Consider the following 27532-nt stretch of genomic DNA (forward strand, 5'->3'; position numbering starts at 1 on the left):
TAAAACAGCAAACTGCTGAGGAGCCACCTCCCGGCTGTGCCTTTCGGTACCCGGGGGAGCAAGCCGCCGCCGGGGCCCAGGGTCCCCGCGGGCTGCTGCGGCCGGGGCCGGGCCGGGGCCGGCGCGCAGCATCGCCGCCGCCGGGGCAGCATGGCAGCTGCCGGGGAGGTGGAGCCAGCGGCTGACCTGCCAGCATCGACACACGGGCGCGTCGTCTGCTTTCAATAAATCCTCCCTGTTGCCTGCCGACCTGCGCCGGAAAAGGCTAGGGAAAATAAAATAATTCGTTGTTGTTGTTGTTGTGAAAGCGGGGCTGGCAGGAGGAGGGGGGGGAGGCCAGGTGCGCACGGCCGCCTCCCTGCCGGCGCCGGGAGGCGCGTGAGGAGCTCGGCCGGGCGCCGCCGCCATGGAGCACATCCGGACGCCCAAGGTGGGTCCCGGCGGGCGGGGGGGCGGGCAGCCGGGCCGGGCGGGGAGAGGCCGCCGGGGCGGGGGGCCCGGCCGCGGCAGCATCCCCGCCGGCTGCTGCTGGGGCTGAAAGGAGGCTTTAGCCGCAGGCCGGCGGGCCCGGGGCTGTGCGGGGCCGTCCCGCGCCGGCTCCGTGGCTGCGGCGGCGCTTTTTATCGGCCGGTTCGCTCTGAAACGCGCCGCGGGGCGAAGGCGGTCGTTTGCGAGGTGGGCTGAGGGTCCGCCGGGCCGGGCGTTTCAATGGCCTTTTATGCAGTCCCTCCTGCTAACGCTGGCACCGTCCGTGATCTGTAGGTATCCAAAATGAGAGGCGTGTTATCCGCTTTTCAGATGCCTTTAATTCATCCCGGTGTTTCGGACCTGGTGATGAATTCGGTTCGTGTTTGTACACCGACGTTTGCTCAGTATCATCGTTCTTTTTACATAGCTTTCTAAGCATGAGGCCTGTGTTTATTAACAAAATTGCCACCTTGTGCTAAAAAAGAAGACCCAGTTTTGACACAGAAAAATTTTAGATTAAAAATAATCATAAGAAATTAACTCGAGCAATATGTTAACTTGAAGTGGAGGTGGAATATATTTTCATATATGTGTATGTATGTATGTATTAACCCAAACTCCTGCGATTAAGAATTTATCTGTGTTTGATCTGTGCCTATTTGTTTATTACCAATATTTAGTATGATGACATGAATTTCAGATGAGGGCCTCTGCTTACTTCATGTAGCTTTTGAGGCCTTTAGGTGTTAAGCTGCAAATATATTAATAAGATAGGCATTTATAATGACTGCCTTTCCTCTCATCTCATCTCATGATCCATTACCTGCCTTTGTGAGAAGGAAGAATATCAGAATAGTAAGAATGAATCCTCTGCAGGTAGGAAACGATTAGTGAAAGTTGTTTGAACAGATGTTTCTGACCATCAGCTGAAGAATGCTGAAAGCATGCATGAGGAAAATAGTGAAAACAAATTAATAAGGGTAGAAAAAAATCCCAAAAATAAATGGTTACCTTTGCTGTGAGTGGAGGAGCCAGGCAAGTCCCTGTTGCAAGCAATGGAAGCTTATCTGTTAGCTTTTCTACAAGCAAGTCATTGAAATGTTACTATGCATATGTAAAACCCATTTCTGTATCTGACAGCTGTGAGGAGGCACTGTACTGATGACTCAAGGTACTGAAAATCTTACTCAGTGTGAGCTGAATCTGCAGCCTTGGTTCCTGGCTTTCCCTTACATTATGGCTATGCTAAAGATTCTCTTTCTAAGTTTAGAAGGCATGATGTAAAGGTACAAACAATACACAAATCTTTTAAAAATCCCTACATAAATGAGTAAAAGCCAAGACATTCAACATGAGTGGGTATTGAAATACTTCATCTCTCCAGTTAGTTCTAAATACACTGACAAGTCAGTGTACCTACAGTTACCTAGCAGAATTGATATATTTGATTTGTTTCCCCCAAAAACCTCATCTTAAAATCAACCACCAAAACTGCTGGGTTTTTTTGGTTTTGTTTTTTACTGAATTTGTCTCTGATAATTTGGAATTTAATGTTAGATGATTTCCAGTGCCAACAATGTAAAGTGGGAGAAAGCTATGTGAATATAGGGATATTCTCACCGTATCATGTGGTAGTCTCTGGTATCACATTTCCTGACTCCATCCAATTTTGTCCTGAGAGAAATTTGACAAGCAACCGCCCTACTCTGTAGAGATATTAATCTCAGAATAGTAACGCTTTCCTAGATTCCCAAACCAAGCCAAATGGAAAATTAAGGTAAATACCATGCTTAGAAAATTAATAATAATATCTGAAAACAAAATTCCTGCCCCAAGTTAAAGGCTTTCCTTCAGAAAGCAGTAAAAAAGGTCTCTATCACATGATGTCCATTCGGAGTTGGCATTTGTTTTTTATTTTAGTTGAAATAAGCTGTAGTGAGTGGTGGTTCATGACTATTAAAATAAATCTGATATAACTGTCATAAAAAACCAGAAAGAGATTCTGTACCAGCTGGACCAGTAGTTCATTTAGGTCACTACTCTGTGTCTGGCAGAAGGAGAACATGTAAACCTGGCAACATTCTGCACCCTAGTAAGGTCCAACCCTTCCTAGTTCGATTAGTGTCCATTTATGAACCTCTGTGTGTGTTTGCCAAAGCACCTTCTGAACATGCAGACACCCTCTGCCTCCACAGCCTACATGGAAGCAAGTTCCAGAGATCATGGCTGTACCAAAAAATTACTTTCTTCTATCTGTTAAAAAGTTCTTGGGAGTTTCAATCAATAGTCCTTGCTTCTAGTTTCGAGGATTTGGTGAGTAATGGTTCCATGTTCACCTTATCCACGACTTCACTGCAAATCTTGGTCAAAACCCACTGGATTCTGGTAATTTCAGAGAAATGTCAACAATGAACCCAAGACCTCCTACCTGTGTGGTAACTATCAGTTCTGGGTCTGCAGTTTTGTAGATATGGTTTAGGTTGTTTTTCCTATAGGTATATCACTTTGTCTCTCTGTGTTGGAGCTCATCTGTGTTTCTTTTACCCACACACTCTGTTTTGCAAGGCTCTTCTGGAGTTTCTGTGCCCCAGATAAAGTATTTGGCTATGTAAGAGAGCTTATGATCATCCACAGACTCGAAGATTTCACTGTTTACTCTTTTCTTCAAGTCACTGGTGAAGTTGAATAAAACCAGTCCCAGACTTCGTAGGGCTTCACTGTTGACTCTTCTCCATTCTGAAGAGAGACCATTAAGTCTGAATCGTTGCTTCCTGTCCTTTAACCAGCTTTGTCTATAAATGGACCTTTCCTCCAGTACCATGGCAACTTAGTTTCTTTAGTAACCTTTGATTGTCAAAAGCTTTTTTGGAACTCTAAATATGGTATGTCCTCTGGGTCATCTTTACCCATGTGCTTGCTTCATGGCAGCATCACAGGACTTTGGCTGGATTGCTGGCTGCAAAAGCCATTCTGGTTCTTTCCCAATAGGCTGTGTGTATCCACCTCCTCAACAATCCTGTTCTTTCACGTGCTGTTGACATAACTACACAATTTTGCTAATGATAGGCTGTCTAGTCTTTCACCAAAAGACACGATACCTTTAAGTCTGGTTCTGAAGAATGTCTCTCTGTGTCTCTCCTTAGCAAGTAAAAGCAGCAAGTCAATAGCAGAAATAGAAACCAGGGCTCTTGACAGTTGTCTGTTAGACAAAACTGCTTTTCTTTATTATTTTTGAAATGGTATTTGCTAGACCTTCTGGACAGCCAAGTCCGTAACACACTATTTTGTGTACTGAACGCTATTGTTCTACCATTATACCGTCAGCAGAACACAGAGTACATGCATGATGTGTGCTTATACATACATACGCAGTAATGATATTTTCACAAAGTAAATGACATCCTATATATGAAGGCTGTAATTTGAGTACATTTAAGAGTTGCTAACAGTCACTCATTGCTAAATAGAATTATATGTAACTCAAATAATCTTTTAAAAATTAAAAATTAGTAAAACCACTGTCTGCCATGAGTATGGATTGAGCAGCGAGGTAATTTAAGATAACTCTTAAAACCTGAAATGTGACAAACTGCTCATAATAGTCATAAAAAATGAATAAGCAATCCTTCTGCACAGACTAGAAGCACATCTTGTTAACATGTATAGAGGTACATCTGGCCATGGATAGGTTGACAGATAAAGAGGTCTGAAGTTATGTTTACTTCATAGGAGGACTTTATGCACTGTTGCTAATCAGTTACTTTATTTTCTTTACCACTGTTCCGTATAATTTGTCTTTGTATATTGGCAGCAGGCCTGCTGAATGGCCTTCTTATAATAAAGAATACATCGGATTTATCCCTGGTGTAACAGCTGTCTCCAGTGGAGTTAGCCCAGAAATTCATTTGGCTCAGTATCTCTTGTTAACACAGTACTTGGGATGACTGGAATTGCTTGAGTGCTTTCATTTTGTGATGTTACGGTAAGGTATTTCCTTTCAATGATCCCTTTCTCAGGCAGAATTTAAGATACGCAGCCATTTCTCATGATAACGATGAATCTTTCCACCAGATGTATTACTTTCTAAAAGAAGTTTCCAGCATATGTGAATGTGTTGTGTGTCCTTTTCTTTTCAATCTATTTTCCTTTCCATAGTTCTTGCTTTTCATTCAAAAAGTTTTATAATACATGTCAGTTTTCCCAAAGTCTCCATCAGGAGACCCATGTAATTTACAACCACTTTATATACGACACAGGTAAATGGCAAAATATCTGTCCAGGTGCTCATCTAGGTCAATGCAAAATCAAACCCAGCATGCCTAATCTTTACTCTCCAACGACATGTTCTGGGTTGCTGGATCTCCACCTTTTTTTAAGCTAAGCTGGCATTGCTACCATTGCTCTCTGTGTGCCTTCTGTTCAGTTAAGAGGCGATATTGTAGTTAAGTTCTCCATATTCAGGCTACAATTCCTTTTGGAAAAGTTTGATTTTACTTCAGTGGTGTAGGAAGGTGGCAGCAGTCCTGAGGTGATACCAGGGGACACCACCTGGGAGGTGGGCTGGCTGTTCCCCCGTGAGCCGGGGAATGGAGTACCACAGGCACTTCGCCGTAGTGGTCCTAGCGCTTGGCTAAACTTTTGTTTAGTTTGGTATAAAAAAACCCTCTTATTTTAGTTTTATTTACTTAGGGAAGGTAGAAGAGGTGAGGCTGGTGTGGCCCTTGCCTTTTATTGGTGTTTTGGGTTATCAGTTTACAGCAGACACATTACTGCAACCTCTTTTAAGTGTCAAGTTGATTTTCTGCTTTTCAGGTGTTGTGTAAATGTGGTGTTGTGTAAATGTGGTTTCTCTTCTTCCCTCTAAGTATACAGCTTAGAGCAGTGCACCTTACAGCTCAGCTGGTGCTTTCTAATTCCATAACTGTTTTCTTACTTTACATCATGGTTAGGAAATGTTACACCTATTCTGAGGCCAGTGGTGTTTAATGACTTCAAACATGTCATTCTACTTTACTGCTTATACTCAGTGATGCGTTAAAACACCTACACTAATTGTAGACACTTTTGACTCTGATTTTGTGCATTATAGATTTTTTTTCTTGTTAATAAATCTTCCCTATTTAGCATGCAATTTAGTTTTCTTTGGGTTCCATTTATTCCATTTTTGTGCTGTGGAACTTTGAACATAAATGTCAAATTTAATGCAAATGGGCTTTGTAATAGACTGTGCCGAAAAGCATGCTATGGTTTGGCATTCAGGACTGGAGGTGCATAAAATTAAAATAGGAACAGCAGAAAATATCTATGTGAAGTGGGATTGGATTTAAAATCTCAGTTTGGAATTTGCTCCTAAAATATTTGGTTTGAATTAGAGTCATCAAGAGACCTGCTTATTAGAGTGAGTCTAGATTTAAACAAAATCTTGTAACAGACATTATTCTAAAAATATTTAGTAAGAAGATGGTCAAAAGGTCATGCAAATCATGGTTATTGTGCATTCATGATACCTGCTTAATTAAATTACAACTCAAAGGTTATTTTTTTTCCTAACCCACCTCAGAGAATTGTGGACTTTTAAACTTTCTCTGTATTTGACTGGACATCAGAACCACAGCCTGATTACAGTATGGACCACAAATGTGATCCAAATTATATTTACAGTTTACCTTGCTCATAAATCATATTTTCATAGCTAATTTGACTGCCCTACAAACCAGCTGGGGATTGCCCATCTCGGCCTCAGTTTTCTTATCATCTTTAAGTCACTTAGTGTGCCTTTTTGGGACTGGAGGAGATCCAGAGTTGTCTTTGATTTGGGTGGGTGTCAAGATAATTTCATTATTAGTGAAATTAATCTAACTTCTGCTAAAAAGAAATATTGCAGTGTAACTTCAATGAATCACATAGCCAGAATTGTTCTTTGAGTCTTGGATTTACACCCCCCCCTCCTCTGGGTTTAGTTTGGCTCATTCCCACTGCATATATGTGAATACCAGACTTTGTCTTGTTCTACTGGAAGATTTTGGCTGCTGTTTAATTCCCTGAGCAATATTTCCGTTTTCTTCTTCACTGATTTGGATGTTTTATTTCTGTCTCCCAGGCTTGTCAGGTTGTAGTATTGCTATTTTCCTTCTTTTGGAGCGTTTCTGTTGGATTCTACCTTCTTTCCGTTCTTCAACTCTTATAATTTTATTTTTCCTTACCAGGAACTTTTCAATTAAATAATTTTAAATTGACATGTTCTTATTTACCACACCAAAATGAGTCACAGAAGGCTATTGTTGTCGCTGAAGTTCTGTGAAAGCATCAGCAGGGTTCTGATGAAAATTTGCCTGTTTTCCTGGCTGTCTACCCAGGCAATTACTGAAGGTCTGAGAACTGCGCTTCCTTCAAGTCAGCAGTGAAATTGGAGACTTTGGGGTTTCCAAGCCCCACAGTCCTAGGTCAGTTCTCCAGTCTGGAGACCTAGCCATTGATGGCTCTTGGTTCCTGGCTCCCTAGTCAATGCCCTGCAGGTGCCCGCACCAAGCCAGCACACCTCAAAGTTCTGAGAGACTTGCATTTGGCTGTGGATTTGAGAGCTTTGGTTCACCCTTGTGGAACCAGGAACCTGGAAACTCAGGTAATTAAGGCTTGTTCACTATTAGGACACTAATTTGGTCTCCATGTGGTAGAGCTGTCACTGTGGAAAGACAAATGCCTTTTCCTCCCCTCTTCCCCACCCTGCCAAAACTCCCCTTTCCAGAGTTGGAAGTCTTACTTCTGAGCTTCAGGGGAATCTGTCAAAGTATGGGTGAGCAGATGAAATTTCAAATTGTGAAATATTGCATTGAAGTTCTCAAAATTAAGTGTTGCTATTTTAAACAGTCAAAAAGTCTTCATCCAAAGTGAAAAACTGTGGAAGGCATAATTTTTCACACTGAAACAGAAGATGTTTTCATCAATAGTTACTTCATTTTCCATTAGTTGCACCTATCTTTGACTTTGCTGGAATTTTTATGTGAATAAATAAAATATTTCATACATTGCCACTGCCCTGGAAATGCCTCCAAAACGGATAGATTTTAGATTTAACGTACCAGATCGAACGTCATCTTGCACAAGCAGGGACATTCTGGAGGGGTAAGAAAAAACTAATCCAGAGTGATCCCAGATACTGCTTATTTTGATTTGCCACACGAGCTCTAGATGTACATTTCTTAGGGCAAGGAGCCAAACCAACCTTGACAGATTCAGCACAGGAGCACACCACAGTCATGAAATCTCTTGTGCCATTCTCTTTCCCTAATTTTGTTTTCTATGCAAAATTTATTTGTATTACAGGTGTGTTTGGCCCAACAGTGTTACTCTGGTGAGGCAGTAGACAAAATCCTACCTCCTATTGCTGGAATTTCAAAATATCACAAATTTATCACACTTTTCTCCCTTTTCTTTGCGCTTGGAGTAGGTGGCACAGGTAAAACTTCTACATGATCCATAAAAATCCTACTTTGTTTAAGTGGGTTGCAATTCTTCTGTTGGCAGCATAACAAAATATTATCTAAACAATTGTATGCCACTCTGTTTTTTCAAGTAACTTGTTTGTAACAGAAGTCTAGAACTAAAGCTTTGGAGTGCCATTTCAGCTGAAAAGTCACTTTTCTATTTATTTGGATGAAATTTGCCTTGCTTTTTTCTCCTGTTTGCGTTCTCCTTTGGGCATCACTACTCATGGGATGAGATTTTTACTACTTAGCATTAGGTATATAATTTAAGAACAGAGGCTCCGTGCACATAGTCAAAGGAATTTCCAGAATCTCATTAGACTAGATTTACTGTCTCCATTCATCATTTATTCTTCATGTACATAAGCTCTTAGCTTAGTTACCTAAATAAGATACTGAAATTTAGATGGCATTAATACCGTCTTCATTTTCTGTTATAATAAACAACTTCATCTGTTAGATCTCTTTTCTCACTTCTGTAATGTGAGTCATACTTTTCATACTGATATATTAATATAGATTCTCTTGAGTGTATAGTGAAGAAGTATAAAATTGCTTTTGGTCCTTTTCATTCATCTATCCTTAATCTTTGGTCATCCCATTGGAAGTGTCATGTGAAACAGGTAAAGCTGTTAAAACATGTCATATAATCATCATCTCAAAACTCTGTGCACTGTAGTAGTAATGAGTCTGTAGTAGGATAGTTGACCATTTAAATAATACTGGTTCTATCTAATCTACAGTGAGCCCAGGAGCATACTGACTTTTGTGAGGTGAATGACTTACCAAGTGAACACAGGAGCTGTTTTACCAGATCAGACGAGTGGTGCTTTAATTTTGTGACCAAAACATCTAATTCAGTGGTGTAAAGGGAAGTGAGTGAAAACATGATCCATCTGGGAAGGCATTTCCAAATTTATGTCCTGAAGCATGAATGCTGATGGAGCCAGTGGTCCTAATCCAAAGGTCATTTAAGACAATGAAAGAATTTCTCTGGCTTGAAAAGACTCAGGATCTAGCATTTTGGCTTTTATGTTTTTGGTTCTATGTTCACTTGGTTTTCTTTATTTTACATAACTCTTAGTATTAGGGCCCTTCTATTCTGAATGCTTTTTCACTTTTGAAACTTGATTTTCATAGATATGCCTGTTTCCAATATGCACTTTATTTCTGTTTTGGTTGTAGCATTGTCTTGTTTTGTTTTTTAAAAATCAAGTCTTTCTTTAAATACCTTGTTTTTCCCACATCATGTGAGTGGGAAGGCACTTTCTCCCTTGTGAGATCAGTATACTGACTCATTGCATTAATTGTAAAGGTAGTTTGTCTTTAGATTTCTAGTTTTGTATCTATTCTTTTTAGATTTAGATTGGTCTGTTAAGTCTGTAATAATATAAATACTTTCCTAATCCTGGAATTGGCAGACTTCCTTTGGATTTTCTATGCCAGACTTTCATATTTTCAATAATGTGACCCTCAATAAAGAGGCAGCTGGATAAAGTCATAAAACAAGCTCTAAAAAACATGGATAGACACATACTTTAATTTGCTGTCTTGGTATCCGTGTCTAAACCAATAACTCTCAAACTTTTTGCACTTAAAAATGGTACTGAAAATCATTAAACCAGCATGTCTGCAGGGTACTCTTTGATTTCTGTTTACGCATAGTAGGAGACTGAGGTTGGAGCAGAGGACTCGGGAAGTTTGGCTTTGGAGTGGTCAGGGCTGGAATCTCTAAGCCTGCTGTTAATGGACTCGAGTGGGTGGCATTTTATCTATCAGTGTCTGTAAGCTGAAGGAATGATGTGTTTGCAACAGAAAATACACGCTGACATTTCCTGGTGTGCAGGTGTACGCTGCTGAGAAAAGCGGATCCCTACCGTGTGAAAAGGGAGTCCTACAAATCCATCTTGAATGCACATCTTTTCTGGCCTGCACAGTAGGCTGCTGAACAGGGCATAATTTTGAACATGCGATGGAGCTGCCTCTGTCAAATGGAGGAATTTAAACGTATATTTCTTTTCAGTGTCCCTTGGCCCCACACAGAATTCTTTCTCCCTACTCCAGCTTACAATAAATTGTAAGCATGTGAGCATAAATACAATAAAAGTGAGCAATACAATAAATTTCTGTATATTTTTTCAGAACTGAATCTAAACAATTTTGGCAAATGTAGTAAGATTTATGGACTTGAGGAAGCACTTTTTTTCCTAAATGAAAGCTGTTTGATGTGGTTTTAAGTTGAACACACTTAGGAAAACTTAGGAAATTCCTCAGTTGCTTTCTTCTCCTTTTCTAGATAAATGGGATCTGGTATGGACTGAAACTGGAAACACCTTATGGAAGAGCTTTGTGTTGCAATGTTGACACCATATTGCAATGCTATATACACTTGTAAGAAGTTACTGTTCACTTCATCCATTATACAACTGCTACTCAGCTATATCTGATAATATGCAACTGACCTCCCACTTTTTATAGATCTTAGCAGACAACAGGTTTTTTAAAATCCAGATTGTTAGGTAATTTGTTCACTGTCTTGCTAACATTACAAGTCATTCCGTATAATTTTTTTCAGCTCCTTTTCAGTATTCCAGTCTGGCTTTATTCCTTTAGTAAATTAGACTTGCTTAGGTTTTGCTTGAATATTTTCCCCCATCCTGTCAGGTTTGCCCTGAGGAAACTTTTTACAATGCAGAGCTTAAGGTGTCTTTACTTAAATTTAATCATTTTGATATTTTTGGCTTTGGTTGTTTCTTTTGACATATGCAATCATCTGAACCCATGTTACAGATTGATTTTGCATTATTTTACTGCATTTTGGAATTCTTTTCAGAGATGGAAATATAAAAGTTACATGGATCAGCTACAGTTTTCGTGATTCCTATGAAATAGAATAGAAACCACATTAATGGTTTCTATTGATGGCAGCATCAATTGGCAATTTGGTTTTCCTTTATTCTTGTTCCAAGATTATGCAAAAAGATCGCTTATTGTATATTTTGTTTAATGAATACAACACTTTACTATCTTTGTGTGAAAAACATTGTAATAGCATTTGGTCTTTTGCATGTTGTATTTTTTCACTCTCAAGAATTATGCTAAACACATGGATAGCTGGGGTCAACCAGGGTGAAGAAAGCTCAAATATTCCACTTGGCCTCAAACCATACCAGCTGTGCTTCTTTTTTCTCATTAGGCTCAGGCTTTTGGCTTGCACAAGCTCTTCCCTTAGCTTTTGCGTGCCTGCAGTGCTGAAGTCATTCAGATCCCTGTCACTAATTCCCAGGATTTGGTTTCTTCTTGCTTTTACTCGCATGTGTAACATCACGAGGTGAGTAGGGAAGGTGGCTATAATCCCCAGGTGGTCTAGGAGCCCACAGGAAAACTAAGTCCTGGACAGACAAGAAGCCTTTTCTAGGGCTACATGTGTGCCACTAACCCAGCTGGGGCCCAGCCCCACTCCATGGCTTTGGGTCAAGCTTTTCAGCAGCATGGTCCATTGAGAAAGTGGTCTTTCTTTACCCTTGAAGGATCACCGAAAAAGGCTCCACTCCTTTGTACAGTCAGATGTCAAGGTACTTGATCAGCTTTTATCTACAACTTGCTTAGACAGGCTTTTGTTTTTGTGCAATGAATTTTAACTGTCTGAATAACAGAGAAGCTCCTGAGGATGTGGCCTGAGCTAGGAGGATTCCTGCTCACTTTTAATTATCATAGAATCATAGAATAGTTTGGGTTGGAAAGGACATTTAAAGGTCATCCAGCCCAACTCCCCTGCAATGAGCAGGGACATCTTCAACTAGACCAGGTTGCTCACAGCCCCGTCCAACCTGATGTTGAATGTTTCCAGGGATGGGGCATCTATCACCTCTATGGGCAACCTGTGCCAGTGTTTCACCACCCTCATTCAGAAAAAATTTCTTCCTTATCTAGTCGAAATCTGCCCTCTTTTAGTTTAAAACCGTTAGGAGCTTTCTCCTGGATAGGAGGGTTTTCTGGCCTTTCTGCCTTTTTGGTGATAAGGAACTAGAAGAATTTCTAGCAGTTCTTCCTAAAGGAGCAGGGAGTGCTTGTTGATCTATGAGAGCAGAGTCATTTTGTTCTTGGCTGGCAGATAGGTTTTTCCACTTGTGTTCTCCTTCCAGATGTACAGTGATAATTGTAATGGGCAGCTCAGCCATTATCATTGGCAGAACCGGCAGTTCAAGTGTCTTCTACTTCAGGTTAAGTAATACAAGGGAAGCACACACAGACTGAAAACCTATGTAATGAGAATAAAACTCTTTGAGATGCTTTTTCCTGATCCAAGACTTGGTTTTATTTGAAAATCCTGCGGCAGAGACCTTTTTGTGTCAGGTAGCATCTCCCTCACGTACGGGAGTGTTGTTACCTCGGGAAGCAAAGCAACGTGAAGAGTCATGGGACTGAGTTTTCTCTCCAAGGCAGAGCTTTTTCCAGTCTGACCAATCTGCTGTATGGCTTTGCTTTCCTCTCCTTTCTGTACTCGAGTCTGAGTTCACAGTCAAAACTGATCCTGCATCTGAAGGAGCTTTCCCATGTGCAGTTACAAACAGCATGAAAAAGTAGCAGTAACTTCTGCTTTTTTTTTATGATGCTGCCATGTGTTTGGAGATACTGATACATCTTAAAGAAGTGAAAATGAAGGTAGCATATTCAAGAAGCATTTAAAAACAGGCCCTGCAGTCAGAGCTTCCTCAAGAAGTAATCTATACTAAAATGAAAACAAATTAGGGTACGCAGATATTTCTAAGAATAGCATTTTGGCACGCCAAATTCTCTGAACGCTTTCAGGGTCATATCTTTGCCATTCTTCCTTAGGTGGGAGTCCCATTGAAACTGGTGAGTTGTGCCTGAATAAAGCTTTGACCCATGCTTTTCCCTAATATGACATCTTTTTCTTGAATGACCTCCTGGCAACCTTGTTCATAAGTCATTTGTCACATTTATTTTCCGAGTGCTTTCCATCTGTTCTTAATCTGCGTTCCCTTTAACTTCTATTTTTGCCTCCTTTTTTCTGTCATCTGTGTTGCATTGAAAATAGAGTTTCTGGCCAACTTTATTTATCCCCATGTAAGGGTTGTAATCATTGAAATAAGTCTCTTGGCAGTCCTTTCTTTAAGCCTAGACAACCACAGTCATCAGGCAAAAATAAATCACGGGGGCAACAGCTTCAAATAAATTATTGAAGTTTTTACTTAGATGCCACTCTTGAGACTGGCTTGCCTAATGCTTTCTTTTTTGCTCCTTGAGCTCTTCCAGCTTTCAGCTCTACAGGCTGGTTTTGCTCTTTTTTATTCTTTACCTGGTATTTTCGGATCTGGCCTCTCCCACCAAATGTTCTTTTTAGGCAAAGCACATGTGCATGGTGTGTATGCTTTTTCCTGATGTGTATCCGTACATATATGATTTTCTTAAATTCTCCAATAAAGTCTGCAGTAGTTTTGGTGAAAAAACTGAGCACTTTTTGAAGAAAAAGTAGGAGACAAATTACTACAGTGTCTTTTGCTGATACTGAATTTATTTTTTTTTTAACCGTTCTTAATGCTGATTTCTCAGCATGCTGTTACTTTTTAGGTAGAAAAACTCAGCTTCTTCCACAGCACTAGTGCAACGTGTGTTCCTCTCTTGTGGAAATGAACATATTCCCATTCCCTCTAGACCACTGAAAGACACTGTTTGACTTGGCTTTCTTTTTCTGATTGGGAGGGTGGAGAAGAAGGAAGGAGGCTCCTTCTCTGAATACTTGGTCAGCAGAAAGGAATCTAAGATGGAGGCTAGCTCTATTTTACTTTTTCTTCTTTTTCACCTTGTCCATGGGTGAATTACACTGCTTTTTAGAAAGTTTCAGTAACAGGAAACTAGGCAGAAGAAACACAGATGGAGCTCAGATGAAACCCACGCAAATCCATGCAGGGCACTAGGCAGAGTTTTTAGAACAAGCTTCTGAGAACTTAGAGGCCCTTACTGCTCCTGAAGGCACTTCATGCCACTTACCATAAATCAGAGCTGTGGATTTGAATCTAGGTAGAGTTTAGACTTAGGCAGTTCACTTTCCCTTTGGAAATGATGTTAGATGTGATAAAGTTGCTTATGAGGGTACTTATTAGTAAACCTGCTTTATTTTTCTCATACTACAATCCCAGGTTGACATATATCACATGAGAACTAGCAAAGATTAATCAATGAATCATGCTAATTTTTATTGAGCCAAAATTTGAGGTTCTCACTAATTTTAACTGACTCTTACTGTACTCTTTGAGGTCAGCAGAAATAAGGGCTAGCTAAAAATGCAGTCCACTGCATTGTCTCACAAACAGTACTTTTTTCTTGTTGCGCCTGGTAGGAGAGATCATTGAGTTGTACTTATCCACACTGAAGTACTAAGAACTGAGAAGCTCTTGTTAGAATGCAGAAAATGCATGATATTTTGGATGTTGTGCTGTGTTACAAAAAATTGTTGGTATGAAAAATTCTATATTCTCAAATAAATAGAAGTTGCCAAGAGTTCCACTTAACCAGAGCAAAGGAACAAAGACAATTGGACCAAATATGTCTGTGTTTCCATACAAATATTAAAAGTCTGTAAAAAAAATTGTGAAAACTAAATCTACTGGTTATAAATAAGAACGTTGATGTAATAGGCATGTTAGAAACTTAAGTGAAAGAAAAATAATCAATGCAGGAGGCTAATATCAGTTACCAATTACATGGGAGAGACAGGTAAACTCATGCCTGTCAAAGAGCAGATTTTTTTTCTCTTGAAGAAAACAGAGACCAATCTCATAGATTAACTACATCAGAAAAGCAAAGAGTCCCTACAGATTGAAATTACAAGATTAAATAGGGAAAGTAGAAGTGCAGCGCCACAGGACTGCAGTGAAGTATTAGGACTGTAGTACCAACTGTCCTACCTAAACGGTGGCACTGCCTGTGACAACCTAAACAAGATTAAATGGGCATGAAGGTGGGAAATGCAGTAACAGTAGGAGACATCATTTACCAATTTGAGATTGGGTAAATGGGCTGGGGGGGCGGTGATTCTGAGTAAAATTTTAGTTTTTTTAAATGATTGCTTATATGGAGGCTATTTGTTTATCTTGAAAACAAAAGAAAGTAATTCTAAGTAATTCTACATAATTCTAGGATCTGGTCTTAGACAGTAACAGAAGACCTGGTTCAAAATACAGCTAGAACCTCTGTGTGACAGCAACTAACATACTTAGATGTGGTATTATTGAAATACAAAAAGAAGGGGGAAAAAAATCTCCCATGGCAATGTTTAACTTCAAAGAGGAAACTACACAAAAATGTGAAAACTGTTTAAAGAGAGCCAAAAATTAAAATGTTTATAGGAGTCATGAAGATTGTTTAAATATGGGAGCTCACTGCAAGCTGACTTCCAGAAAAAGGCTTTAAAAGACAAAAAAAAGGTTTGCACAGCTAAACAGCAGGGTGAAGGAGTAAGAGGATGTCTCTTATTAAAAGGACTTCTTTTATTGGAAGTAAAAGGGCTTTCTTCAAATTGAAGTTGTGCCTAAATGAGAAAAAGAAAGCATAAACAAGTTAAATACATAAACAAAATAAGGCAGGCCAGAACAGATTTGGAAGAATAAGTTGACAAAAACTAGTAGAAAAGCCATTTTCAAGCTGCTTTTAAGTAAGTAAAATCCTGACAGAAAATCAATAGGACCAATAAATGATCAAACTAGGGAAGGTATTTAGGGACATGCCCATTCTGGCATATTTCTCTGTCAAGAATGTATCATCAATAAAAGCATTATAAGAAGAGATTTCAGAAGAAACTGGCAACAATGAACAGTAAAAAATTACCAGGACCAGATGGTATCTGTGTAAGTTAAAAGAACTACAATACAAAGTTCTCAAGCCAGTAACAAACCAATAGTGCTTAAAAGTTTCCCGGTCTGAAAAAAATGGAGGTGATAAATATGACACCTAATTTGAGAGAATTAGTAGAAGCTGCAGTACTTCCTAGGCCCCCTTCTAAATCATTAGATTTGTGGATAAGTGTAATAAATAGGGGAAGAATTAGCGTAGCTTTGGTAGAGGAACCCAGAGTCTCTAAAATTTCTTTGAAAAAGTAACTGAAATGTACAGGTGAAGATGATCCATTTGATAGAAGCTAGCTGGTCTTCCAAAACTCATTTGAGCGTGTCCTTCATCTAAGGCTTTTGAAGAAACTTAAGTATGATAGAATAAGAGATACGGGCCTCTCAGTAATAACTAGTTAAAAGATAAGAAACAAATAGTAAGAATATATTGTCCATTTTTGCAATGGAGGGAATTTATCACTAGAGATCCAGAGAATCTGTAAGAGCCTGTGATGTTCAACTTACACATGTTTTGAAAGATACAGGGAGGGAGGGGATGCCAGAGGTGGCAAAGTTCACTAATAGTACTGACATTAGTCAGGGTAGGAGAAACGAAAGACTGTTGCAGGGGCTTGCAGCAACATCTCATGACACTGATGGACAAAATTAATCACTGATAAATGTAAAATAATACACGTGGGGATTAGGTCTCAACTCATGTATGCAGACGTGACTCAGAGTTACAATGGCTATTTCTGAAAAACATAATAAAACGCCCACTGTATTCAGCAGAAGACAAAAAAGCAAACTGTTTGAAAAATGTAAAAAATTGAATAGAGAAGAAAACGGCAAATATCACCGTTCCACTACAGAAACCTGTCATACGCCCAAATCTTGAATTCTGTTTGCTCTTTTGGCCTCTTCTCGAGAAATAGACCTCCTGTAGGCTAATCAGAAGGGCGGAAGAGCTTATCTGGAATAACTTCCATAAAGGTTGCAACTGCCTAAAGTTGGGCTCTTCAGCCTGGGAATGAGAGGATGAATGGAAGTATCAGTAAGAGCATGCATGGCACAGAGAAAGTAAATGAGGAATGACATTCCCTCTTTACAAAATTGTTCACCGAATACCTGGTGCACCTGCCATTGTTGGAGTTTCAAAGCAGGCAAGTGGATGTCTACTTTGCTCGTGTTTCGTGCTCTAAACTACCTCCGTTTGTAGCGGTATCTGGGGGTGATGACTGCCATGTGCATGATCAGAGCCCGTACAGCAGGGTCCTCGTTGGCTGGAGGACTTTATTGTCCAGACAAACCTCATTTTTTTGTAGTTACTTGTGGGTTCTTTTTAGAGTTGAGGTCTGCCTGTATCTTCATTTTGTATCATCTCTGATCTTTTATATCTCTTTTGCTTACTACTGATTGCTTACTGAGTTAATGCTGTGTTTCTCCCATTCCTCCTCACCCCAATGTGTGACCTCTGAAGTAGATGGTCCTGGGAAAAGACTTTATCCATGCTTTCTAGCTGTTTTATTTTTGTTTAAAGCAGATTATAACTGGCCTTGAGGGAGAAGACTTGGTTTTACTAATAGTTTGATTTTAAGCATTTTGCTACCAAACTGGCTTATTTTGGTTTTAAGGATTTCTTTATTCCTATTTTTAAAATAGTGCAATATGTTTGGAATACACATTGTAAACATGTAATTCTTAGGTGCTGGCATCATTTTGTTTGTGTGATTTCAGTGGAATTATTTCTGCAAAATTTTGAGAATACATGGCTACATCCCATCTCTGTGAGCATTTTAGGAAGTTTCTGTCATCTAATCTGGAATCTCTGCATTATCAACAATCAAATTGATTTTGCCAGTCCTCTTTTTTTTTTTTCCTTCTATTTGTTGCACCCAATTCTGGTTTTCAGGAAATTGGTGCAAAATTACAATTATTTCAATGCAAAAGTGCTAAGGTCATCTTTAACTTTGTTCCTTTTTTTTTCTGCTCTTCCATTTTCTCAGAGCAATATTTAAGTCAGCTTCTGTACTTCAAACACAAGATTAGTCCCTTTTGATTTTAATGGGGGCATATCTCTTCAACAGTTATCAGCCTCAAGTCCTGAAAACAACTAGGTGTATAAAAGAAGTTGTAAGTCTTGAGTGAAGAGTTGAAGAGAGGGTGTAGAGAAGATTAGCCAGTGTGTTGAAGATTTTTTGCAGCAGTGGGCAGGCTGCATAGGTCTGTGCTGCTGCTTGCATGAAAAGCGGGTGTTCTGGTACAATTCCAACATTATAAAACCAAAAGAGACCTTTGATAATTTACTACAAGCTATATGATATTGACCATCAGCATTCCTTGGTTTAACTTGGAACTAAGTATGCTTTTTTTAGGAAAAACGACTAATTTTAGTTCAAAAATTGTTGCAGTAGGAAACCCACCAAACTCATAGTAACAAACTGTTAACTGTTTTAGGCAGCTTTTATCCCATTTGATATCTAATCAGATCAAAATGCCTCTGTCACACGCCATATACAAAATACTAATGGTGTGCAAGCCACAAGCTGGTTATCTGAGAGTTAATAACATGTTATGGACTTGCCTATTGTCAGGAGTGTAGCAAAGCGAGAACATCCATTTTGTCTCCAGTGAAGCAGAGCAGTGGGTGTGAAGTCCGTGATGCCCATTGAAAAGTGACTGAAGGCAAAAATTTCTGGTGTGACCATGGCTGTCAGCGCTAATAGGAGCGTAGGAACAAGCGCTGAAACATTTTTTTGAACTATCAACAGAGATTTGCCTGGGAACCTGAGTGAGGCCTGCTGAAGAAACACAGTCTACCACTATCACCTCCTGCTTATTATTATTTTTTCGATTTAGCTTCCTGTGTATCACTGATAATTCTGGAACGGTTTGAATGGACAACATGGAGCTAGAGTTTAGCTGAAGGCCAGGTCTTGCCTTGCTATCACAAGGTTTTGGTAAGGTGAGATAAAAGGAAAGAGCTCAAGTGGGAAACTGTCTTTGGAACTCTTTGCTAACAGATTTTTGGATACAGAGGTACCACAAGAGGGGGAAAAATGAACATTAAGGTAAATCTGGAAATAGCTCACAAAATATAATCATTTTTTCTCATATAGTTATGCTCTTCTGATAGTCATTTCATATGGTACTGAAAAGAACTTACTTTGTAATGGGCAAAGTGTGGATGTTGAGGTCTCACTATGGCAGGCTATGTCATAGCCTAATTATTTCCTTTTTTTCTCTGTCATTTCTTTGTATAGGTGGAAAATGTTCGGTTACTTGATCGTTTATCTTCAAGAAAAGCTGCACTGGGAACCTTGTACTTAACAGCTACCCATGTCATTTTTGTGGAGAATGGTTCTGAAACTCGTAAAGAAACCTGGGTATGAATTTTTATTTTTTCAGTTAGTTGTAAATGCGTGGCATTTTATTGATGGTAATTTGGAAATAACTTGAAAAACAGTTTTAAACATAGTAAATTAGTTCATATGGATGCTTTTATAACTTCAGAGCATGTGAAATTCCAGCCTGGTAATTTTTGAAAATTTGCAATGGATTCTGGATATTGCAACACAGTAAGAGGAGTAGAAGGACCTTCACTGTATGAATACCAGATGTGACTGTCCAAGGAACAGCTGCTGTAAACTACAGTGTTACTCCTATTATCCAGGAAGAACTGAGGAGAAATGCTTTCAATGTGAATTACTACCTGGACTCAGCCAGCTCTTGCCTCTCTCCCCAACTGCTTGTGCTGGATCAGTGACTTCCCCCCCGCCCCCAATATAGTATTTTGAGTTATCTAATTTGATGGACCAATAACATATGTTGCATATATATATAAAGGCACAGATAGAGCTCCAGTGTCATACCATTTGAGAGTCTTTTATGTAGCTTAATTATGAATCCTTTGTCCAGTTTTGTACTAATTATTAACTCTGTCCTTTTTTGGTCCCTCTATTCCCCTCCTGATTCTTATTGTAATGTTTCATCTCATCTGATGCATTATTTAAAATTATATCAGGACTACCATTGTGCCAGTGAGGAGGCTTAACATTTTAGCCTTATCTAAATGATGCTGCTTCATCTTTTCACTGTACAGATAGATGAAAAGAGGTCCTTTTCTGACAACTGTTAGCTTACACTAAAGCAAACAAACAAAAAGCTTTGGATAGCATGACCAGGCTAATGTTTGAGCAGCTGAAGCACTCTAGAAGCACTTCTTTGTCTGTAGGTGATGTATCAGGCGCTGCTTGTGCCTGAAGCTGGAGATAAGAACAAAATTACAAGCAGAGTAGTGTGGGGATTTTCTGAAACAGTAGTGGAAGCTACTGAGCCTGCCCTGGCATGTCATAATAAATAATTCTTTTTCTTCCTAAAGATTTGAATCACTTGGCATAACCGTTCTCAATTCCCTCACAGGTTCTTCACAGCCAAATTTCCTCTATTGAGAAGCAGGCCACCACTGCCACTGGTTGCCCACTGCTGATCCGCTGCAAGAACTTCCAGGTCATCCAGCTGGTCATCCCTCAGGAACGAGACTGCCATGACGTTTACATATCTCTGATACGTCTGGCACGACCAGGTATGGGAAGGAAACTGGCACAAAAGTCATCCCTCATCCTGAAGAGGGAGAATATAATGAGAGAAACGTAGCTGTGCGTCTTTGCCCTTTGCAGGTGGAGAAAATCGACTCCATTAGAGACGTGCCATGAGAGAAAAGGTCTATGAGCAGACAAGCATATTAAAATAATCACTTATGGAGCAATGAAGAAAGCACATTATAACAAGTAGTTCATTCCATAAAGTAGGACATGAACTTTCGTTTAAAATAATACTCTAGGGTATCATAGGCCATAAAATATAGCGCTATTTTATGTGTAACTGTTGTTTACTGGATACCTTATGTAAGTGTGAATTTAGGAAAATACTGACAAGTCTCTAAATCCAGGGAATGCTCACATTCCTGCTGTGACAAAAAACTTACGACATATTTAGTGGTCATGCCAAGATTTGAATTTTCCCTTTCTGTGCTGTGCGTAAATTTCTTAAAATCAGTGAAAGGTTTTGCAGCAAGTAGCTGATTTATTCCACCCGACTGCCTGTGTTTTGGACTATTATTATGTAGGTTTTGAATGTGCCCTTTTTGAATTTCAGAATTCAGAAACCTTTTGAAACCTTTCCTCTTTTCAAGGAAGATCCAAATGTTGCATCAAAGCCCAACATCTGATCCTCTGCATTATAGCTGCTCTCCTAAGAACCAGCTGACAAGGCTTCTGGATTGTTTATTTAAAATTATAACTGTAGGAATACAACACCAACCTCTGTACTTTACTGTTATTTTAACAGTATGCAAAGAAAATGTTTACCACAGTCTGTACAAAACTGACAACATTGGCTTTAATTTTTATCTTGCTAGGAGAGCACCAATGTTATCCACTGTGCAGAGGGGGAAAAAATTGCACAGTCAGCAAGCACGGCTACTGAACTTTATAAAATACCTTCTGTAATTAGGATAGTAGTAGTAGTAACACACAACGGCAGCAGATTAAGTTGATATGCTAGGCGATGCAAGAATGAAATAATCAGAGAAATTTTAAAACAGTGAGACAAATTCAGCCAGTGGTTCTGCTGATGTAAATCTGGATTAATTCCCCGGACCTCAGCTGCAAGTATGTGTTTGCGTGAAACAAGGATCTAAAACAATTACAAGTTTGTTTCCACACATCAGTGCATGCTGGAAGGAGTGTGATTCTGTAGTGCTCTTTCCCTGGAGCCGGGAGGAGGCGTGCGTACTGCTGTGCACCAGAACGGGGCACTTCGATGCAGGCATACAGGGTGATGAAGGGAAGAATAGAAGTTCAGTGGCAGACTGCAATGGTTAGGAAGGTTTGAATGAAGAAGGTGCGATAAGAGCACTGTAGAATTAGCACAGTTCAGCTGCACGGTAGTTTCCCTTCTCCAGCAAAATAGCTGATCTTCATGTCAGGCAGGATAAAATCTTGCTTACTTAGAATTAGAAGGCTCCAATTGCAAGTTGAGCCAAATGTACCCTGACAGTGCTCTGCTGTGTCTTTTTGTCTGGGCACAAAGCTGTACTTTCTTTATAAGCTACCCTTTACCCCATGAAGAGAAAATTTGACTTGTTCAGGCTCTATTTTCCATTCTCTGCCTGGTCTTTTCATTCATTCCACCATAGCTGAACCTGAGTGAAGCTCATCTTGTGTACTGGCTTAATATATCCTGTGTTATCTGATGTCCTAGGTATACTAAAGGAGCAAATTCGTGTTTTATTTTATTCTTGCCAGCTGTTAGTAGCATTTTAATAAGGTAAAGCTCACAACTGAATTTTTTCTTAAGTCGTTTTGGGAAACAAACTGACCCTAACAGGTATATTGGCAGGATTTGCAGATACTTATGGCAAAAACAACTGTGAAAAATTAGGGAAGGTCGTATAAGTGCAGATGAAGAGCTGATAACTGATAGGCAGTGACTATTAATACTTGAACGTTTTTCTTACCACCTATAGATACCATCATGTAATAATACTTGTAATGTCGAGTCAGACTTCAGTCATGAATAACCTGGGTATATTTTAATAGGTGGATCTTTAAAGGCTTTCTATGTGCCTGTGAACAGCAGGTCCAGTTGGATAGAAAATCCAGGTGCCTCTGACAATAAAGCAGTAAAAACAGGAGCTCAAATTGCTACCAAAAGCACTTTATTAAAAAGACCTCAGATTGGATTATGCTAAAACTTTATGTTAGCAGTTGAGAAATGAACCAAATGGTCTTCCTAAACTGTGCCATGACAGAAGTTTGAAATCAGAGAATACTGATAGGCAATGTGCAAATCATTCTCTTCTTTCTCCTTACAACTTTGTTGACTTTCAGTACTTTCCTGACATTTAACACAAAGTTTTCTTTCCTTATGTTCGTACTTTTGTGTGTGTGTATACAATCGATTTAATTAAATTTTAAAAAGCAAAATATAACTTAAATTAAACCTTTAGAAGGCATAGTCAGAATAAAAGTAAAGACATTCTATAAAAAAGGTGGGAACCTTATTATTAATATTGTGGTTGGTTTTGTTGTTGTTATCTGTAAGTTCCTTACTGTAGCATTCTAAGACTCTGCTTGTTAGGTATATACTATTAGAAAAGAAAATGCAGCATTTAAATTTACTGACCTTGTTAAAGTTATGTTATGGAGCAAGTGTATCAGTGGAGAGCTATGAAATCAGAGAGGTCTCAGCTTGTCATTTACCTCAGTTCTAAAGTTAAAAACCTGTTGGTCAGAAAGTTTTAAGGAACTTAGAGCAACAGGATGAAACGTAGCCTTGTGACATAACAACACCTTAAATATCAGTGGAAGCTTTAATTTCAAGCTATATGCTGAGTAGCAATTCATATCAGTGACGGCTGGCATTTAATGGCAACGGTGCTTGGCTTGCACTGGGCACCAGGATTAAGATACTCATTAGCATAAATACAGATATACTCCTAGAAAGAGTTAAAACTCCAGCACCAGCAGTATGGTCCTTGACCGAGGGCGACAGGTGGCATAGCTACTTAAACGCGTTCCACGGTCATGATGAAATGATTGATGTAACATATGCTATTTTTATGCTATTACAACATCTGTATCATGAATGCCTTTGCTAATAATTCAAGGACAGAATTTTGCAGTCCACAAAAGTAAAATTTCATTGAATCTGTTGGAAACTTCCCTATTTAGGGACAAAGACTTCTGAGTTCTTTTTTGGAAGATGGTGCTGCATAGTCCGTTGTTCAGAGCTTTTGTCTTTGCCACAGGACAGAAGTTACGTTAATAAAGGGACTTCTGAGCTACCTCTGGCCAGCAAATTCTTTTGCAGAACAAGTGCTTATTCTGGCGCTGACTTTAGTTTCCTTTGGATGAAAGCATGTTATCACTGACTTTTTGTCTTTGTGCTGGGGGAGGCTTTTACAATTCAGTAGAGAAGAGGTCTAGCAGAACAGTGTGTTTTAAGTAGCAGTACTAATAAGGCATGTATATTGCAACAGATACAAATAACAAAAGGGCACAGTACTTTCAAAGTATACTTGAAAATAATTATAAACCAGGATATGCGCTTTTGTATAGCAAAGCATACTATTTTGAAAGAAACTACGTAAAGGACAATACCAAGTTCTGGCTTATAAGTGTGATTTCAGGGTGAGAAATCTGAAGTGGTTTACTTTTTTTGTTTGTTTCCTTTTTTTTTCCCCCCAGTGAAATATGAAGAGCTGTATTGTTTCTCATTCAACCCAAAATTAGATAAAGAAGAACGAGAACAAGGCTGGAAGCTTGTGGACCTCAGTGAAGAATATAGTCGGATGGGTATTCCGAACAACTATTGGCAGATTAGCGATGTAAACAGAGACTACGGAGTGAGTTGTTGTGATTTTTCTGTTACACGGGCTCTCTGTAAAGTAAATCAGCAGTCTGACTCTGGACTACCGTAGTGCTTAGATGCAGCATCCCTTTGTGCTCTGTTGCTCTACACATGTGGAGTAAGGTGCAGTTCTTCCACTCTTTCACATAAAAAGGCACATAGAAAGTGGGAGACAGGATGTGTCTTCATTTATCACATGTAGAAATGAAGCACAAAAAACATGTCCACAGTGTTTTAAACGTTAGTGCTTGGCTGCCTAGGGAGAAGTTTATATCATACCTAATGTTATGTGTCTGAATGAGTGTTTTCCTGACGTAGAGTTGAATGAGTGTTTTCCTGACATGTAGAGTTGTATAAAATTACTACACAGGCATTTAAAAAAAAAAAAAAAACTTGAAATAGCAAATTTGGCTATATTTTTTCCTCACTGGCTATCCTCACAATCCTTTTGAAGCCTCTGTGATTGACTGTCAGTGTTTTTCAGAGCCATCATACAGGTCAGATATCTTCCTAGCTGCCTGCTGCCCTGCCTAATTCAGTCTTGTACCATTGAAGTCCCTAGACTGTTAATTAATTGTGAGAAATAATAACCAAAGTATATTTGAAGGAAGTTTGTCCATGCACTCCATTGGCTCTGTTGCTGGAGCATATCCATGTTAAGGAAGGCCTGTGAAGTTCTCAGAGAAGACTGAATGTGCTGTCAGGGTTTGTTTTCTTTTTGTTAAAGCAAGTGGAAAAAATGATTGACCTCTTTTAAGATAAAGTGTAGGAAAAATGGCATCATGAATACAACCCTGTTCACCACAGTAGAATCTGTAACCACAAGCCCTTTCTTTTCTTTCTACTTCATTACATATCTCTGACTCTCCCAGAACCTAATTTCTTCCTAGGCATCCTGATTCCTTGAGTCATCTCAGGAAGTCCCAGGGAGATACTGGATATCCTTTTGACCCCAGCCAGAATGCCACAGGCAGTGTCAGGAAAAGGAAGTTAGACCAGGACCCCATTTGTTGTCCCACATGTCTCCAGAGGAAGAAACTGGGTTCCTTTCAGAAGTGGTAGGCATTGTCAGGTCTGCTTGCCTTTTGGTGTCCTCATTTCGTATGGATTAATTTCTTTTCTCCAAGTCCCTATTTTTTCATTATTTTTTCCTTACCAAATTTCCTGGAAAATTTGGCTCTATAGTCCTCTCCAGTTATAACAGAGGGGTTTTTGAGAACTTCACCCACTCCCATCCTTACTTCCAAATTCTGCTACAGAGGAATCTGCAGTTGTAAATACAACCTTGCTGTACATAATGGTGAATCTTTTCTGGCATGAATGTATGTTATACCTCTTTGCTCTCAATGAGGCATCAATTAACATTTGGAAATACCGCCCTTCAACCCTTCTGCTTCAGTTTTGCCATCTGTAAGTTAGAATTAATTGTTTTGAGAAATGTCAGTGATATGTATACAATAATTATGAAAAATTCTCTGAGATTAAAGTTCCTTGGTATTTTGTTTTTGCTGTGGAGATGGCTAATGTTAGTTGTATTTTGTAGACCAAATAAGCAGAGTTTCCTTTCACAGGTCTGTGACTCCTATCCTACGGAAGTGTATGTACCAAAGTCTGCAACTGCACACATCATAGTGGGGAGCTCTAAATTTCGGAGCCGGAGGCGTTTCCCAGCTCTTTCCTACTACTGCAAGGATAACAATGTAAGTGTGAGTTTGTAGCTTTGAAGTGTTTGCCTATTTTGGCCTTGCTTTCATTATTCTTCTAGTAAGCTTTCACAAGAAGAAATCAGTGTTTATTTAAAAAAACCTTAAAAGGTGGTTAGTGTAGTCTGGTTAGTGTGGTCTGTACTATCGGCACATACTGGAATTGTGGTTAGTTCATTGATAGGCATTTAAAGCAGTCATTTAAACCCAGCTTCATTATCCAGCTAACACAAAAAAAAAAAGGCAATTTCAGTATCACAGGGAAGAGGAGTAATACAAGAGGGTGGCAGAAGAGTGAAGGCCAGTAGCAGGCAGCTTAGCAGATGACTGGGAGGAGAACAGAACAATTTGGGATCTGGTAGTCACAGTCAAGGACGAGGAAAAACTATACTTGCAACAATTACAGGATCAGGAGTAGCCTCTGAAGAAAAGATCTGTGAATAGACCCAAAAGGGATGGATGAAAGAGCTACCAAATTTTGGCTGAGCAGCTTGTCCATGGCTTTTGTCCATAAGAGCAAGGAGTGCCAGCTTCTTCTCTCCTTGACAGATGTTCTCCGGGCTGTGTGAGGAACTGCCTCGCTTGTCTGTAACCATTTGGAAAAAAATCTGTACCTAGACTATTTGCATTTCTGTTTCTGGCAGCTGAGGTAAAGGAGACCCTTGGACTGAAGGATCCCATGGACTGAATATTTTTCCATTTCTGTCCCAGCCTCCTAGGGACAGGCTTAGCTTAGCTGTCCTTACCAGTTAGGAGGACGGTGTCCCCTTTGTACTCAGAAAGGATCTGTGTGTCTAATATCTCTTTCTGTTTCAGTCCCAGACTGGCAATGGCATCGAGAGGTCTTCCCTAGTACTGGGAGATGGCCAGGACTTCTCAAGAGACAGAGCTAGTATGGGATTACAGGGTGTCTGTAGAGTTTGCATAGATATTTCCATAGGATGTCACAAGCAGGAAACATAAGCTACAGCCTCCATGGAAATCTGATCTTTACAGTGGCCTCTATCATAGATTTAAGCTTCAGAAGGAAGGAATGAGACCTTATTTTGACTCCTCCTTTACCCATTATTTCAGCAGAATTCTGTTTCCATAAAGATCTATGAATTTGACAACAAAACAGGAGGACATGAAGATCTAAATAATAAATACAATCTCTGCATAAATTCCCTATTATCTTAATATTTCACTAGGGACAAAATTTTCAAAATTAATCACTTTGCATAATCAATCAACTAAGTCCAAATATAAATATATAGGATTCAAAACACTTGGACATTTCCAGATCTCAGTGAAAGAAAAGGTCTCAAGAATCAGCTAGATTTCAAGATATAATGATTCAGTTTGGATGAGTTTCATGGTTTCAGCTTGAATGTTTTCCCTGTTGTGGTTGGAGTTCAGGTTAAAATTCAGACCACCAGGGTCTGAAGTATTTTATTTATTCCTGGCTCTTTCATGGTTCAGAAGGCTAGGAAAAGGGTTGAGAGTTTTGGAGGAAATACCTCCTTGTGAGTTTGGAGGTTGGCATGAGTTGCCAGCTAACAGAGTAACAGGCAGGAGGGGGGTAAGATTTGTGATGGTTGAGATTGAACAGCTGTAGTGACAGCAGGTTGGG

At 39.5% G+C, this 27532-nt stretch overlaps 1 protein-coding gene across 1 annotated transcript in view; it reads left to right on the forward strand.

Annotated features, from left to right (window-relative positions):
• Positions 1-406: 406 nt before the first annotated feature.
• Positions 407-27532, forward strand: part of MTMR7 (myotubularin related protein 7) — a gene marked incomplete at both ends in the record, with an annotated part of 46285 nt that continues 19159 nt past the window's right edge. The window contains 5 exons of the mRNA XM_081999154.1: positions 407-430; positions 19066-19188; positions 20225-20387; positions 24055-24212; positions 25789-25917. Of these exons, the coding sequence (XP_081855280.1) occupies positions 407-430; positions 19066-19188; positions 20225-20387; positions 24055-24212; positions 25789-25917 (597 nt within the window). The remainder of the gene's footprint in view (positions 431-19065; positions 19189-20224; positions 20388-24054; positions 24213-25788; positions 25918-27532) is intronic.

Source organism: Phaethon aethereus (genome assembly GCF_964289735.1).
Source record: "Phaethon aethereus genome assembly, chromosome: 4".
NCBI lineage: Eukaryota > Metazoa > Chordata > Aves > Phaethontiformes > Phaethontidae > Phaethon > Phaethon aethereus.